The 16,743-nt window shown below is 35.7% G+C and overlaps 2 protein-coding genes across 5 annotated transcripts; one reads left to right on the top strand and one right to left on the bottom strand.

Annotated features, from left to right (window-relative positions):
* Window positions 1-935: 935 nt before the first annotated feature.
* Window positions 936-8,244, top strand: pea (ATP-dependent RNA helicase pea). Of its 3 annotated transcripts, none has more exons than XM_089635072.1 (13): window positions 936-1,047; window positions 1,570-1,698; window positions 1,791-2,809; window positions 3,548-3,709; window positions 3,977-4,081; window positions 4,191-4,847; window positions 4,940-5,187; window positions 5,546-6,212; window positions 6,340-6,480; window positions 6,566-6,718; window positions 7,048-7,373; window positions 7,520-7,699; window positions 7,996-8,244. In XM_089635072.1, the coding sequence occupies exons 2-13, from the start codon at window positions 1,605-1,607 to the stop codon at window positions 8,216-8,218; spliced, it is 3,975 nt and encodes a 1,324-aa protein (XP_089491198.1). In that variant the 5' UTR covers window positions 936-1,047; window positions 1,570-1,604; the 3' UTR covers window positions 8,219-8,244. The 3 variants fall into 3 exon arrangements, with proteins under 3 accessions (XP_089491198.1, XP_089491197.1, XP_089491196.1); XM_089635071.1 differs by lacking the exon at window positions 936-1,047 and adding an exon at window positions 1,362-1,401; XM_089635070.1 differs by lacking the exon at window positions 936-1,047 and having other exon boundaries at window positions 1,415-1,698.
* A 1,108-nt stretch (window positions 8,245-9,352) lies between these two features.
* rswl (tRNA methyltransferase roswell) lies at window positions 9,353-16,743 on the bottom strand. 2 transcript variants are annotated; one of them, XM_089634534.1, is made up of 6 exons: window positions 16,716-16,743; window positions 16,424-16,553; window positions 15,445-15,671; window positions 10,841-11,001; window positions 10,394-10,760; window positions 9,353-10,302 (listed from the first exon to the last, which is right to left on the bottom strand). In XM_089634534.1, exons 1-6 carry the CDS (start codon window positions 16,737-16,739, stop codon window positions 9,406-9,408), a joined length of 1,806 nt encoding a protein of 601 aa, XP_089490660.1. In that variant the 5' UTR covers window positions 16,740-16,743; the 3' UTR covers window positions 9,353-9,405. The 2 variants fall into 2 exon arrangements, with proteins under 2 accessions (XP_089490660.1, XP_089490659.1); XM_089634533.1 differs by having other exon boundaries at window positions 16,424-16,741.

Genomic DNA, 16,743 nt, shown 5'->3' with positions numbered 1-16,743 from the left:
CCCAAAGAGGACGTTTTATGCTTTTTCAATGACATGTTCTCAAGTTCGTTTCGCAAAATGTCAAAAATTATAGAGACGCACGCACAAATAATTTCAGAAGTTAAACTGAAACGTCTGAATGAAATCCTATTCAATTTTTGACGTTCAATAAAAGTAGTTTAACTAAAATCGCACTGTCTGGACCGCCATTAGAAATCTTATCGTTCAATAAAAGTTGATCAACTAAAATTAAAACGTCTGAATCGCTATAATGTTTCTAGTTTCGAGCCATTCGTTTTATTTTATTTTAGTCATTTGTACATCCAAGTTTACAAATGTCTAATTCATTATTGGTTACATACATTATTACTTTTTTTCCTTTTTTTCTACGGAGTTTATCCTATATTTAAAATATTGTCAATGGATTCGCATTACTATAATTTTTTTTAATACTATGCTGCCAGTACACATTGGGTTAATGCGCTGGCCCAATGTGTAATACCCCTTCCACATAGCAATTTAGTTGATCAAGTCAGAGTTGAATGCCACTTGAAAGCTAATCGACAAGTGTGAACAGCCTTTCAATAAAGTTCAAAAAATGGATTATAAGGCGATAAAAGATACCGAAGACTATCGCAATCATTTGCGAATTTCGGAAGAACAATTTGATGTACTGTAAAAAAATCAAGAAAAAATCCAAAACAAGGACACAGTTATACGCACGGCTGTCCCGGCAAAAACTATGTTACAAATTACGCTAAGATACCTGGCAACGGGGAATTCTTTTTCAAGTCTGGCTTATATGCACAGAGTTCCAAAAAATACGATACAATTGTTAATAAAAGAAGTGTTCGTTGTAATAGTTGATGCCCTAAAATTTGTTATGAAGATAAAAAATAATTATTTTTTGTAACATTCAGAGACGTGTTATTTAACAATAATAACTACTCATTTACACAGTAACATTTCAAAAATAATATTATTAATTGCAGTGCATAAATCTGAACATCATATCATCCGACATCCGACCACTTAATACATTCTTTCATTGAAGTAGATACCATGATGGTAGGTACTAGGTACGCATAAATAAACCACTCACTAGGAACGTCTTACGGCAACTTTAACCTAAAAATCGCAAGCGACTTGAAACATATGTAAATATGTACACACGTTTCGATTCAGCAGGAAAATCGAACGATGACTCATACTTGTACAACAAAAGTAGACGGGCTTTCAACTTTTGTCGCTCAACTAAAAACTTGATCAACTCTGTTGAAAGGCTTTCACACTAACTTGTCGATTAGCTTTCAAGTGTCATTCAACGCCGACTTGATCAACTAAAATCGCTCTGTGTGATTTAGTATTAGGTGGTAGTTGACATTTTCTATTTCTATGGAGTTTATCCTTCAAACTTCAAATGTGATTGGTTTATTTATGCTTCAAATTTTGTCAATGGTTTCGCTAGCGTTGCTATCAAAATAAAATAAAAACGTTTGCTTGACGTTTACTAGTAAGCAAAAGTAAATAATTGTGAATATAAACTGATATTTATTTTAATATATTGCTATGTAAATATTTTTTCAAAAGACTTCAGGACTAAGCAAACGCAACATAACCATAAAATGGATGAAGTTCTGCGTTTGGAACACCTTTCCCTGGTTTCCAAGATATGTACGGAGTTGGACAACCATCATGGTATAAATGACAAAGATTTAGGTAAGCTTTATTTAAAGTAACTTATAATAAAGTAAAGTATTTAACTCTTGTACTTTCACTCGCTAATGTATGTTTTTTTTTTCATATTTAAGCTGAATTTATCATCGATTTATCGGAAAACCATAATACATTAGAGACATTTAAAAAAGTTTTATCGGAAAATGGTGCCAATTTCTCAGACTCATTTGTGGCAAACTTGTTAAGAATCATTCAGCATATGAGACCTCCAAAAAACATTGTAAGAGATGGTGGATCAATTAATACCAGTCAGCACGACATGATGGCAGTCAAGTTTCCAGGTTTGGCCATACCAAATGATAAACCAATGCCTTTAAGTGAACCACCGTCAAGCGATGAAGAGGAGGAGCCTGCCCCTAAAAATAAAAGAATGACAAGTTCTAAGGTTTTCAAAAACGAATCTGATAATGTTGGATCTGGTTTACGTAAGAAGGGGGACACAGTGGTGGATGATGCTATGGCTGCACTGGAGGCATTAGCTCCCTCAACCGGTCTGAAAATACCTTCAAAACTGGAAAGAATTACTGAAGGAGTTGAACCAAAGCCCAGCTCTTCCAAGTTTAAATCTGACTCTCAAAAACACAGTAAATCTGCCATTAAAAAAGATAAAAAAAGCCGAAGTAGAAGTCCAAAACGAGAGCACCGTAATAGAAGCCCTAAAAGGGATCAACGCAGCAGAAGTCCTAGAAGGGATCAACGCAGTAGAAGTCCCAAAAGAGATCAACGCAGCAGAAGCCCTAAAAGGGAACAACGTAGCAGGAGTCGAGATCGAAAGATTCGTTCAAGATCCAGAGATAAAAATTCTTCTCGAGTTCATAAATCTTACTACAAGGATAAACGCAGGTCGAAATCAAGGGACAGGAAAAGGTCCCGATCTCGATCATTCGAACGTAGGAGGTCACGGTCAAGATCCAAAGACAGAAAACAATCGAAGGCACAGGATAGAAAGCGATCGAGATCCAAGTCCAATGAAAGAAGGGGAGGCTTCAGGGAAAATGCTGGGGGCAGGAATAGGATTGACGATTCCCCAAAAAGATTTAACCAGAGAGGTCCCAATAACTCCGAAATGAAAGATGATCCAGAGCCAGGAAAGGTATATAATTTATTCAAATTGTAAAAGATGTTTTTAAAATACCTGTTGGTCAGAAGTAGTGTCAAGTGCTGGAGTACTGGTAGCTTAAAGCTCCAGATTGAACTTGAATTGACTTATTTTCTGTGAAAATGAGGCTTACGTTACTAAACTAATAATAATGATTGGATTACTTCTTCAGAGCCATTTTGGTGGGAAAATCACTTTAAGGGCGCTTCGGTAATACATGTTAACCGAAGTAGTACATTATATTTTATTTCTCCGTTTGAATTTTATTATAATACTAGCTGTACCTCGCCCCGCGTAGCTGTACCTCGCCCCGCGTAGCTGTACCTCGCCCCGCGTAGCTGTGGCTCTGTCTGTCTGCATATATAGAAACAATAATGTATGTTGCTTTTACATCCAACATCCAAAAGCATGTTTTTACCTGTCATGGGTGACATCTATATAATATAGGCATATAAAAACACATGCTTATTTGAATGCAACATTGTGTCAAAATTTCAAGGCAATCGGTGTAGAACTTTGGGAGATTTAAGATTTTAAATAAAATGAACATTTACATTTTTATTTATGTAGAAGATAGATGTTTAATAATTAAAATCATCACTGAATGTAAAGCTTTAAAAAAATTGTTCACTTTATTTTTGGCCTCCCGTATTAAGCTTATATCCCATTAAAACCTTTTGCATTTGTCAACATCATCAAAGTAATAATTGTATAATATATTTTTTCATTTAGATTTACTCTGCTAAAGTAGCAAACATTGTCCCCTTTGGGTGTTTTGTTCAAATCGAGGGTGTGAAGAAGCGTTGGGAGGGGCTGGTGCACATCTCCCAGCTGCGAGCGGAGGGTCGAGTCACCAACGTGTCTGATGTGGTCAGCCGAGGAGAGAAAGTCAAGGTATTTTCATCTTTGTAAACATTCAGTTCAATGAACTCTTGTTGGTAAACTGGTATTGTGTTGAATATAATATTATGTAATGATATATTAAATTAAAGGAAATTCTCCTTTCTCTTTTGGCAGTAAGTTATATTTTATAAGTATATAGTTAGTTATCTATCAGGTATAAAACCTGTTTATCAATAAAACGAAATAGATTGTAACTTTATTTGATAATTACATTTTTATGTCATGTAGTATTTTATAGTGATTTTTTGTTGTTTTCAGGTGAAAATAATATCATTTGCAGGTCAAAAAGTTTCTTTGTCGATGAAAGACGTTTGTCAGGAAACCGGGAAAGATTTGAATCCAACTTCCCACGATCACTTAAAGGTATTATTTATGTTAAATTAATCTCTCAACGTTCAGCCCTTGTTTTATAATTGATTATGAATTCCTTGTAAACAATACTTTTAAAATTAATAACTTGTTTGTCTTTTAGCCTGAACAAGATGGACGTAATCCTGACCGGCCATCTGGTCCCTCTGTCCTGCACGGGTTACCCACAGCTATTGACGCAGACGATGATTCTAGTAGGAAACGTGTCACTAGAATATCCAGTCCGGAAAGGTGGGAAATAAAACAGATGATATCTTCAGGTGTTGTTGATAAAAGTGAGCTCCCTGATTTTGACGAAGAAACGGGCCTTCTGCCCAAGGATGAAGACGGGGAGGCTGACATTGAAATAGAAATAGTAGAGGATGAGCCGCCATTCTTACAGGGCCACGGAAGGGCTCTCCACGATCTCTCACCCGTAAGAATTGTCAAAAATCCCGATGGTTCTCTCGCTCAAGCTGCCATGATGCAGTCTGCTCTCGCCAAAGAAAGGAGAGAAGTGAAGATGTTGCAAAGAGAACAAGAAATGGAAGCCTTGCCCACAGGCCTCAACAAGAACTGGATAGACCCGCTTCCTGAAGCTGACGGTCGGGCACTTGCGGCCAACATGAGAGGCCTAGGGATGTCTGCGCAAGACTTGCCGGAGTGGAAAAAACATGTCATTGGTGGCAAAAAGTCTTCATTCGGAAAGAAAACAAATCTCACCATACTAGAACAACGCCAATCTCTTCCTATTTACAAACTCAAAGACGAGCTAACAAAGGTAACTTTCATTTGACTGGATTTAATATGTGTGTTGGTTTTTGAGAATATATTTATGTATGTTAATTAATGTCACTGTTACATTATTTTTAGGCAGTTTCTGATAATCAAATCTTGATTGTAATTGGAGAAACCGGATCCGGAAAAACAACCCAAATCACCCAATATCTGGCAGAATTTGGCTTCACTGCGAGAGGCAAGATAGGTTGCACCCAGCCCCGTAGGGTGGCAGCCATGTCGGTAGCCAAACGAGTGGCAGAAGAGTTTGGCTGTAGGTTAGGACAAGAGGTTGGATATACTATTCGTTTCGAAGACTGCACAAGTCCTGAAACCGTGATTAAGTAAGTTTTACTATTTACTTTTCTACCATCTATCTATATAAATAAAAATGTTTGTTTGTTCAAAATCTTAAATCTCCAAAAGCTCTTCACCGATTGCTTTGAAATTTTGGCACAATATTGCATTTGACAACGTGTTTGTTTTTATATGCATACCTATATCATATAGATTTCACCTGTGACAGGTAAAAACTTTTTTTTCAAAAACAGCGCCATCTGTTGGGCGTAAAAGCAACACGCGCTATTGTTTCTCTATCTGTACAGACAGACTGAGTCACAGTAACGCTTCGAGGGGTACAGCTAGTTTATAGAATAAAATTAAAAATTGATTGCTAATTATATTTTTATAAATTTATTTCAGGTACATGACAGATGGTATGTTGTTAAGGGAATGTTTGATGGATTTAGATTTAAAGGGTTACTCAGTGATAATGTTGGACGAAGCTCACGAGAGAACCATTCACACAGACGTACTGTTTGGGTTGTTGAAGCAAGCAGTGCAAAGGAGACCTGAACTCAAACTGATTGTGACGTCTGCAACACTGGACGCTGTCAAATTCTCGCAGTATTTCTTTGAAGCTCCCATCTTTACTATTCCCGGACGAACATTCCCCGTGGAAGTGTTATACACTAAAGAGCCGGAAACAGATTACTTGGATGCCTCTTTAATAACTGTGATGCAAATTCACTTGCGAGAACCTCCCGGTGATATTCTACTCTTCCTCACTGGTCAGGAAGAAATCGACACTGCATGCGAAATTTTGTATGAACGTATGAAATCCTTGGGTCCCGATGTACCTGACCTTATTATCCTTCCTGTCTATTCTGCGCTGCCTTCTGAGATGCAGACCCGAATCTTCGAACCGGCCCCACCGGGGAGCCGCAAGGTGGTCATAGCCACTAATATTGCCGAGACATCCCTTACTATAGACGGTATCTACTATGTGGTGGACCCTGGATTTGTCAAACAGAAAGTTTACAACTCTAAAACTGGAATGGATTCATTGGTGGTTACTCCTATATCACAGGTAAATACTACATACATTCCCGGCAGAGTAATGCTGTTGTCTTGCATTGTTTACATTATTTACTGTTCATAGTATGTATCCAGTTTTGTAATTTAGTCAAATGTGTAATGAATGTTTAATTCTGCAGGCAGCTGCCAAACAAAGAGCTGGAAGGGCCGGCAGAACGGGTCCAGGGAAGACATACCGCCTCTACACGGAGCGAGCCTACAGAGATGAAATGTTACCAACTCCAGTACCCGAAATTCAGAGAACCAACCTGGCTACTACTGTAAAAATTCCAACTTCCTACATATACTGCGCACAATAAACTATATTACCTTTGATTTCTGATACTAAATTATTTTATTTTTTAGGTTTTACAATTAAAAACGATGGGAATTAATGATCTTTTGCATTTTGACTTCATGGACGCTCCTCCGGTAGAGTCTCTCATCATGGCCCTGGAACAACTGCACTCCCTCTCCGCCCTCGATTCCGAGGGTTTGCTCACCAGATTGGGAAGAAGGGTATGAATATTAATTAAATTGCTAATTTCTCTACGCTTTCAACATTATATTGGGTTGTTGAGAAGGAGCACTTTCTTCTCGAGTAAATGTTTAGGACAGCTTTGCAGCATCCATCATCAGGGCAGATAATGCATGCAATGAATGGATACCCCGCAAAGCTGTTTGAAATATTGACTTGAGAAGGAAAAGAAAGCACAAAAACAACGTACCTATCCCTTTACAAGTAAATTATTGTTTATTTCACCCCTTTTACCTGATGACCCAATTAAGAATTTCTGTAGCCAAATCTATGTAGTAACTTTAGTTGTTTTATAATACTCCTTTTCCAGATGGCTGAATTTCCCCTGGAGCCTAATCTTTCTAAAATCTTGATCATGTCTGTTGCGCTGCAATGTTCTGATGAAATCCTAACTGTTGTATCAATGCTGAGCGTTCAGAACGTATTTTACCGCCCAAAGGATAAGCAAGCCCTAGCCGATCAAAAGAAAGCAAAATTTAACCAGGCCGAAGGAGACCATCTAACGCTCTTGGCTGTATATAATAGTTGGAGGAATAACAAGTTTTCCAATGCTTGGTGTTATGAAAACTTTGTGCAGATCAGAACTCTGAAAAGAGCCCAGGATGTGAGGAAACAGCTGCTTGGTATTATGGACAGGTAACTAACTAGCATGTTGTTTTTAATTCTATAATACTTACGTGCTTCTGTAATACTTACACTATTAGTGCATGCCTATTTAGTTAGTGTATGGTCATTTCAATAAAATGTGCCACTTTTAATGCTTAATTTAATTTTTTTTCTAGGCACAAACTTGACGTTGTATCTGCCGGCAAAAACACTGTCAGAGTTCAAAAAACAGTATGCTCTGGATTCTTCCGGAATGCTGCCAAAAAGGATCCACAGGAAGGTTACAGGACTCTAGTGGACAGTCAAGTAGTATACATTCATCCATCCAGTGCACTTTTCAACCGACAACCTGAATGGTAATTATCCCTTCTTTATTTTATTGCCTTATACAATTTCTTATCCCCACGCGAATAGAAAATACTATTTTTATCGAATATAATTTACCAACACATCATATTGTCGTGAGATGTGAAATTTCCAACAGAATTAATGTGACTAAAAGAGTTATTATTTCTGCTCAGCAAAGAATTGATGGAACATTTTTGCATTCAAGTTGAATTTGCAAACTCTAGATTCAAAGATAGTATTTCTAACCCGCTACTGTATTGTCGAAATGAACTGAAGATGCTAAAATTATACTTCTGATTTTCAGGGTCATTTACCATGAGTTGGTACAAACTACAAAAGAATATATGCGCGAAGTGACCACCATTGATCCTAAATGGCTGGTGGAATTTGCTCCGGCTTTCTTTAAATTCTCTGATCCAACCAAACTCTCAAAGTTCAAGAAGAACCAAAGATTGGAACCTCTCTACAACAAATATGAAGAGCCAAATGCTTGGAGAATATCCAGAGTTCGGAGACGACGGAATTAAGGATTTATTTATTGTGATAACTGTGACCCTACTAATAAAATACAAAATAAAATTTGTGTTTTTTTTATCCCGTTAATGTTATTTATCCCAAAATACACATTTCACAATGGCTGTAATTGTGTCATAGAGTTTGGCACAATGCAAAATTTAAAATCCTTACGATAGAAATTTTGTCCCTATTTCTAACAAAAGACAAAGATAAGCTAATTAAAATTTAAATTTAATGTTCTAAACCAGAAGGGCATAATGACAAATCACTACTTTAAAGAAAAAAGGGATCTAAATGATAATCTAGTCTCCTTCAGCGGAAGCAATCTTCCGAACAGGCCTTCCATTGATATGCTTGGTGTAACTATAAGTGACCAGCTCAGGTACGGGGGCTCCATCGAAGCCAGAGTAAAGCTGGCCTCTCAGAAGCTGGGCGTACTGTACAGGGCCCGCAGATACTTTAATAGTACACAACTGCTGACCCTGTACAAATCGCAAGTGCGCCCTACTGTCGAATTTGGCAGCCATCTCTGGTCCGGAGCCCCTAAATACCTGAAAAAAACCCTTGACTCTGTGCAAATACGGGCGGTTCGTTTGATAGATTCCCCAATCTTAACAAACAGACTGCAATCCTTAGAGCACAGGCGTCAGGTAGGTATGCTGTCCTTGTTCTATCGGTATTACAATGGAAGATGCTCTGAGGAACTAGCGTCATTGATCCCTTCGGCACCGGTGCATAGTCGGGATACACGCCAAACGCGCGCCCAACATTTGTACACGGTTGACATTTGTCACATGAGAACGGGTCGCTTCTACGATTCGTTCTTAAGTTCAACAGCTCGGCTGTGGAACGAAATGCAGGCCTCTGTGTTTCCTCCCTCCTACAACATGGGACTCTTCAAGACCCATGTTCACTCCTTCCTCTCCACAAAAAGACCCTCCACACAGCATCCCCAAAGATGACATAGGCCCTGAGGGAAATTATTTTCTTCAGGGCCTCCTGTGTGGAGTTAATATAAAAAAAAAAGATCCAAAACATTTTGTGACCGGAAGCTGGTCATTATTAAATGTCATTCAAATGTTTGTTCACATGTAAAAGGAAAATAAAAACAACATTTGATAAACATTCTAAAGTTATTATATTTTAAAGGATTTCTAATTAAAAGGTTACTACGTAATATTATACTATTATAAGATATTTACTTAGAAGTATCATCAAATAAATTGCGCATTGTAAGTATTTTCCTTTTCTGGAATCCAGAAGGAATTTTTCGATGAACCTTTTCAGTCTGGACATCATCAGATTGTTCACCTCCATCTTTTCTTCCATATCCACCACTTGGTTGTGAATCTCTTTTGTAATTTTCATTGAATTGCGAACCCCTCTCTTTCCTTCCATAGTTACCACTGGTTTGTGGATCCTCTTCTCTTTTGTAATTGTCATTGAGTTGCGAGCCCCTCTCTCTCCTTCTATAATCACCACTGGATTGTGAACCTCTCTCTCTTCTTTCATCATTATTAGCACTGAATTGTTGCCCTCTTTCATAACCACCACTGGGTTGTGAAGCCCTTTCTCTCTTCTCATGATTATTATTGAATGGAGTAGCCCTTTCCCTTCCTTCATAGCTATTAACAGTGGATTGAAAACCTTTTTCCCTCCTTTCATAAGCAGTATTACGGCGTGGAACTATTTCTTCCCTTTTATAATTATCACTGAATTTAAGACCCCTCTCTCTCCTTCCGTAATCATTATCGGTTTGTAAATCCTTTTCTCTCCTTTCGTAATTATTATCTCTAGATTGTGGACCCTTCTCTTCCTTCGCATAGTCATGACTGGTTGAGGTGAATTTTGACTTCCAAAGGGGTTTCGTCTCTCTTCTATCTGTATTTGAGTAAATTTTTCTGCTTGGGACATGTTTTAAAGCATGATTCCAATCACCAGAGACTTTAAGGTCTAGTAGAATTTTGACAACTTGATTGATGGTCAGACTCTTACCAGAACCTGAGCCCCAATGCAAGTATCTATCTAATGGAAACCTTGCCATTTTTATATTTTGTTCTTTCGCTTTTCCCATAGACAATGGTTCAGTAAAAGCCTGAAAATATGAAAAGTTTATGTTAAAAAGCAATGAATGTGAAAAAAAGACCCGCATAGTCAAATTTATAATATATTGTTACACTACTGACCTTATCAACCATACACCCAATGATGTAAATTGCATCGGGGTCAAAGCTTGTTAATTCTTCCCTGCAGTGAGGGGTTAAATAGACGAGTTTTTCTTTAGGAAATAAGTCCAAGTAACTTTCAGGATGAATGTGCAGTGGAAACCATGGTTCTTCTATTGTTGGAATATTTCTATAGAGCTGCTTTATGCTCCCAGATTCTTTATTGCAGTTACAGTAATGCAAATCAAATGGATCCTCATGGAAACGGTTTTCGGCAAATGAAAAAGTCAATTGCTTTCCCGCATTGCTTGCTTCATTTGGTGTCATATATTTATCATAGGAACAATCAATAACTAGTTTTTCACCAAATTGCATTGCTTGCATTAATCTAGAATATTTAAAAATACTGTTACAGAATTTCACTAAATAAGTAAAAAAAATTGTTACATTAATATTTTTAAATTATACCTTTGATTATAGCCAGCATTCATTGATGAATCATAAATTCTAAGAAACATAGAGTTTTTGGTCAAACTGTATTCCATTTCGTTCTTTTCTTCATTTGGGTCTGCCGTTGCTCTTTGTAATCTTACTTCCTCTAACGTTTTATTCCTAGCTTCTTTTTTGAGCTGTAAAATATGAAAAATTTTCATGAATCACATGATTTCAATCAAATTCCAAATTCAAAAATCCAAACAGATTCCACATTGACGGGACTAGATTTCCCTTTGTGTTGTGTATTGATAATATAAAAAATTATGTATTTATTTTTTTGATGCTAACATTATAGAAAAGTTAGCAAGTCACTTCAATGATAGGGAATAGCATAATGTTGCCAGTTACATGCTGCTGGATAATATTTCTAAACAACAACATTTTCTGAAAATAAGGCCATTCTTCCACAGGAATATGCAAGTATCCGACAAGGAAGTTGTGTATTCACATTGCACACACCTTGCCGCGCACAGTCCACACTCAGTCACTCACAACTGCTGTAGCTGTCATTATTTGTTGACTTTTGTTTGCATTGTTACAAAATGTCTGACACAAGTGGCGGCTCGTGACTTTTGAGTGTGATAGAGTGCTAAGTTTGAAAATTCAACTTTATTGATATTGTTTATTTCAAAACGATTTTTTATTTTTTTTAGAAAATTTGATTTTTTTCTTGAAAATCTTCATACAAAAACCTGAATTTCCAAAAAAAAACGAAGACGTTTTCAGCTACAACACCGTCAATAATGCAATTTTTTGTAATGTTAGCATTCTAGTACACCCGAGCTGCCACTGGTAGCGATGAGACTAAAATTTTTGCTAGACTCTTTTATATCTTGGCTCGACTCGGAAATAAAATCAACAGAACTCGGACTCAACAACTACAAAATTTTTCGCTGCGATAGAAACTCTAAATCCAGTTCCAAAACAAGGGGAGGCGGAGTACTAATTGCAATAAAGAAGAAATTGATGTCAAGAAAACTCAAAACAAAAAATAATACACTCGAACAACTATTTGTACAAATTGATACCACTGTAGAAAAGATAATAATTGCAACTTTATACACACCGCCACTATCTGATGCCGGAAACTATCGAAGCCACAGCGAAGACGTTGAAAATCTACTCTACAAATATCCTAACTCTAAAATTATTATTCTCGGGGATTACAACCTCCCTAACCTAAAATGGAAAACAAGTGATAGTGGTTTCATTGTTAATGAAAGTCAAAATGATCGTGCACGTGAGATTTTAGATATGACAAATTTTTTAAATCTTTTACAACATAACTTTATATACAACATAAATGATCGCTTACTAGATCTAGCAATATCAAATTATCCTAAATTGTTCATTGAGAAATGTAATGATCCTCTGTTACCTGTTGATAACCATAACCCCCCTCTTTATATTAAGTTAAATATATGTGGCGTCGAGCCGAAACCCGTTGAAAAAACTCTCAACTACAAAAAAGCAGATTTTGAATCTATAAATTCTCATCTTTCGCATGTTGACTGGTCTTTTTTGTCTGATGTTAATACTGACGATTCCTTAGAAAATCTATATTCAATATTCTCCACCACTATCAAATCATATGTACCACTATTTACTCCTAAAAAACATACATATCCAACTTACTTCTCATCAGAACTAATAGCCTCACTACAACAAAAAAAAATACTTCATAAAAAATTCAAAAAAACTCTGAAGAAAATCGACTATACAAATTTCAGTGAAAATAGGAAAAAATGCAAAGATCTCTCTAAAATCTGTTATAAAACATATATAAATTCTATCGAGAACACAGCCTTAAACTCGAACAATCTCTGGAAATTTATTAAAAAAATAAACAACGACAGCACAGACTATCCTCCAGAAATGCACATGGACGACAAATACGCCAACAATACGCAAGACATTGTAAATCTTTTTTCTGACTTTAAAAATGTTTATGATGATGAAACACTAGAAGAAAATATTCCTTCATACACATTCAAAAAAACCACACATTTAACAGACTGCTACATCACCGAAGAATCTTGCAAAAAAAAATTAAATTCCTTAGACATAAACAAGTCTGCAGGCCCGGACACCATCCCGCCAATTTTCCTAAAACAGTGCTCCTCCGTATTGTCTAAACCACTAACCATTTTATTTAACCACCTACTATCCTCTGGATATTTTCCCGTCTACTGGAAATCCAGCTATATTATTCCAATATTTAAAAAAGGTGACGAGACTGACATTTCAAACTATCGACCAATATGCATACAATCTGTATTACCCAAAATCTTTGAATCTTTAGTTTTGGAAGAAATATATCCTACACTAACAAAATTAATAAATGACAAACAACATGGCTTCATTAGAGGTAGATCAACTACAACAAATTTACTACTGTTTCAAAACTATATATTGGAGTCTTTTTCTAAAAATAAACAAGTTGACTGTATACAGGGTGTCCGGAAACTCGTAGTACAAGCGGGAAACTGGTGAATCTACATCACATTTGGAGTCGATTTTGTAGTATTTTTTATTTTTATTTGAGCTTTCGTTATCGAGTAAATCGAGTTTGAAGTTGATTTTTTTTTTTTTTTTTTTTTTAATCAAATTCTTATAAATTATTACTGAAGATCAAAGTACCCAACTAATTAAAACTATTTGAAAGTAAAACAAATGAAGAAACTCGGATTTGAAGCATTATTTTGAAATCACCCTTCATTTAACCCGGTGTAATCATAAAATGTTTCTGCTCTGCAGGGTTAAAACATCTGTTATTCAACCCTAAACACCAGAAAAAACTTTAACCCTAAAATAGCCGAAAAAATTTTTTTTTTTGTTTTTTTTTTTTTTGAAAATGCTCAAATCAAAAAACTTTATGTTTTTTTGGGTTCCCCATGTGGTGTAGATTCTCCAGTTTCCCGCTTGTACTACGAGTTTCCGGACACCGTGTATATACTGATTTTTCGAAAGCCTTTGATAAAGTGTCTCACAAAGTACTGATCCAAAAACTTCATGCTATAGGAATCAGAGCAAATATGTTAAGCTGGTTAAGTAGCTACATATCTGGTAGAACTTTACTTGTTAAAATAAAATCTTTTTTATCTAAACCATTTTTGGCCACTAGTGGCGTACCGCAAGGTAGTCATCTTGGCCCAATTTTATTTATTGTTTTTATAAATGACATAGTCAACTGCTTTGAAAATGTCAATGTACTGCTATTCGCCGACGATATTAAATTATATAAAGAAATAACCTCATTAAACGACTGTCAAGTTCTTCAATCTAATATAGACATGCTAAATAAGTGGTGTTCACAAAACAATTTATATTTAAATGTAGAAAAATGCAAAATTTTGACCTTTTCCAGAAAAAAAACATCACAATTTTTTGGCTATTCAATAAATAAAACAAATTTAGAAAGAGTAAAGGAAATGCGAGATCTTGGCATAATAATGGATGAGAAACTAGACTTTACGGCCCACATTCAACAAACTGTGAATAAGGGTATGAAAACATTAGGTTTTATATTAAGAACAATTAAAAACTTTAAATCTTTACAAATCATAAAACTATTGTACATATCCCTTGTTAGAAGCCTGATAGAACATAACTCCATAGTTTGGTCACCCTTCTACAATGTACATATTCATAATGTTGAAAGAATTCAAAGAAAATTTCTACGCTTCGTCAATTTTAAACTTAACATCCCTTTAGAACACATAAATTACCAGTCATTATTGAATCATTTAAATATTCCGACATTAGAAAACAGAAGAAAAATAAACGACCTAACCTTTTTATTAAAATTATTGAACTCTAAATTCGATTGTTGTGAACTCCTGCATTTAATAAATCTACACATACCTACACGAACAACTAGGCAAATATCAACATTTTACATACATACATCTCATTCCAACTATAGTTTTCACTCTCCAATACAACGTTTACACAGTCTTGGTAACAAATACTTAAATAATATAAATGTATTTGACAATAATTTGAACTTGGCCAACTTTAAACGGAGTATGTGCGAACTATTTTTACATACTTTGTAAACTATTGTTATCAACTAATTTTATACCTTCTTATTAACATTATCGTTGATTTGGAGGATTTTGGCAAATTTTATATTTTTTGTCGCACTTATTTGCACTCTATCATACCTAATTTTTTAAACTCTTATATTTTATGTAACCTATATTTTGCTAAATCTGACATTTTTATATGTAATCTATATGTATTTTTTTTTATATAAAATGTATAACTAAAAAATAAAGATGTACATTATTATATGTAAAAGCCCTATGGGCGTTTAAATGAAATAAAATAAATAAAATAAATATCTCCGCCGTGTTTAAAGTCTCGAAAACGTGAGTGGTAACGACTTCGACCGGCTAGTTGCGGGAGACCGGCACCACTGACAAGTTTTTCAAAATGTCGGCAACGCGTGCCCTCCGTGAACCTGAGCGCAGATGTAAGGCGGCAGTCGCCAATATAATCTTTTACTTTAATCATTGAGTGTTGGATACTTGTGTATCCCTTTGGAAGAAGGGCCTAAATGATATAATTTTTACCTTTGTATTTTCTGTTTTCTTTTCATTTTTCCATAAAAAGGTTAGGTATTTGAATCGGGCAGATCTAGACGGTAAGGAGAGAATATGTTCCCAGTGATGTTGTTTGATATTCTCATTTTCAGGAGCCTGTCGTCCGTCTTGTCGCATAACCTCTATTTCCAACATGATAACCCGTAATTTATTCTCGAGGGTTGGGTCACCTTTGCAAATCTTCATCAGCAATTCCTCTAAAAAAATTAATGCACATATTTTAAATTAAGACATAATAAATGTTTATCAGTAAATTAAGTGTAATTTGAAGAGGGTTGAGTTGATTAATACTTGTTTTCATAATTATAAATTAATATTTAGATGATGTGGAAATACACTATACATAAAATATATTAAATCTGTACGAGATACTTTTACTTAATAAGTAATACATGAAATCGATTTTCATGAACCATTTGCTTTAGGTACTTCAAACAATGCATCAGTATTGACTACACCATACACAAACTTTAAAAACGTGCTGTATAGTCCTATGACCCAGAGTGGAAGATACTACCAGTATCGCCCTGGTGTAAGACCACCATTCAGAATTGAAACGTTGCTCCAAATGGCTTTAGCCGTGTTTAGTGACTAGATCTGAATAGCCAGGTACTTCCCCACCTTCCTCTTTCCCTTCCCCACTTACCTTCAGCCTCACAACATCCCCCAATTGGGGATGCCATAGTCTCACTGGCTCCAGACGGGAGCAGTTGGGACTCTTGTGAGGTATTCACTATAAAAAAAAAAAAAATGACCCTGTATACTTTTCACTTACAATACATTGGATGGATGTTAAAAGACTATCATCAGTATGAAAGCTCATACTTAAATACATGAAAAGTATATTTTCACAGCGTTGCACAGTACGTTTTTGATGTTTGAGGCATCTTCAAACCGTTAATATTGATACATTATTATACTGGCCATAATATGCCCAAAAGCCTCTTACCTGTAGAGTCTTCGCATGTTTCAGACTGTGCAGAATATGGAGCTGCTATAAGCACATTGCTTGGAAAAGATATTTTGGTTTGCCTCACAATAAAACTTGGAGTGTTGTTGAAAACACATTTTGAAGCACACTGAAAGGCGGCTAAATTAAAAATCGGCCTAGCACGAAACCAATTCATATTTATATATAAAATATATTTCCAACTAAGCAATATAACGATATTTAGAATTAGTACAAAATATTCATACTTTGTAATAAATAAGGTTATGTTTGGTTTGGAATCAATACAAACGTCAAAAACAGGCACACGATCCATAGAC

The sequence above is a fragment of the Hesperophylax consimilis genome, chromosome 8 (genome assembly GCF_061612785.1).
Source record: "Hesperophylax consimilis isolate HC1 chromosome 8, BYU_Hcon_1.0, whole genome shotgun sequence".
Classification (NCBI taxonomy): Eukaryota; Metazoa; Arthropoda; class Insecta; order Trichoptera; family Limnephilidae; genus Hesperophylax; species Hesperophylax consimilis.
Note: the sequence above shows the minus strand (reverse complement) of the source record. Positions and strands in the feature narration are given on the sequence as shown.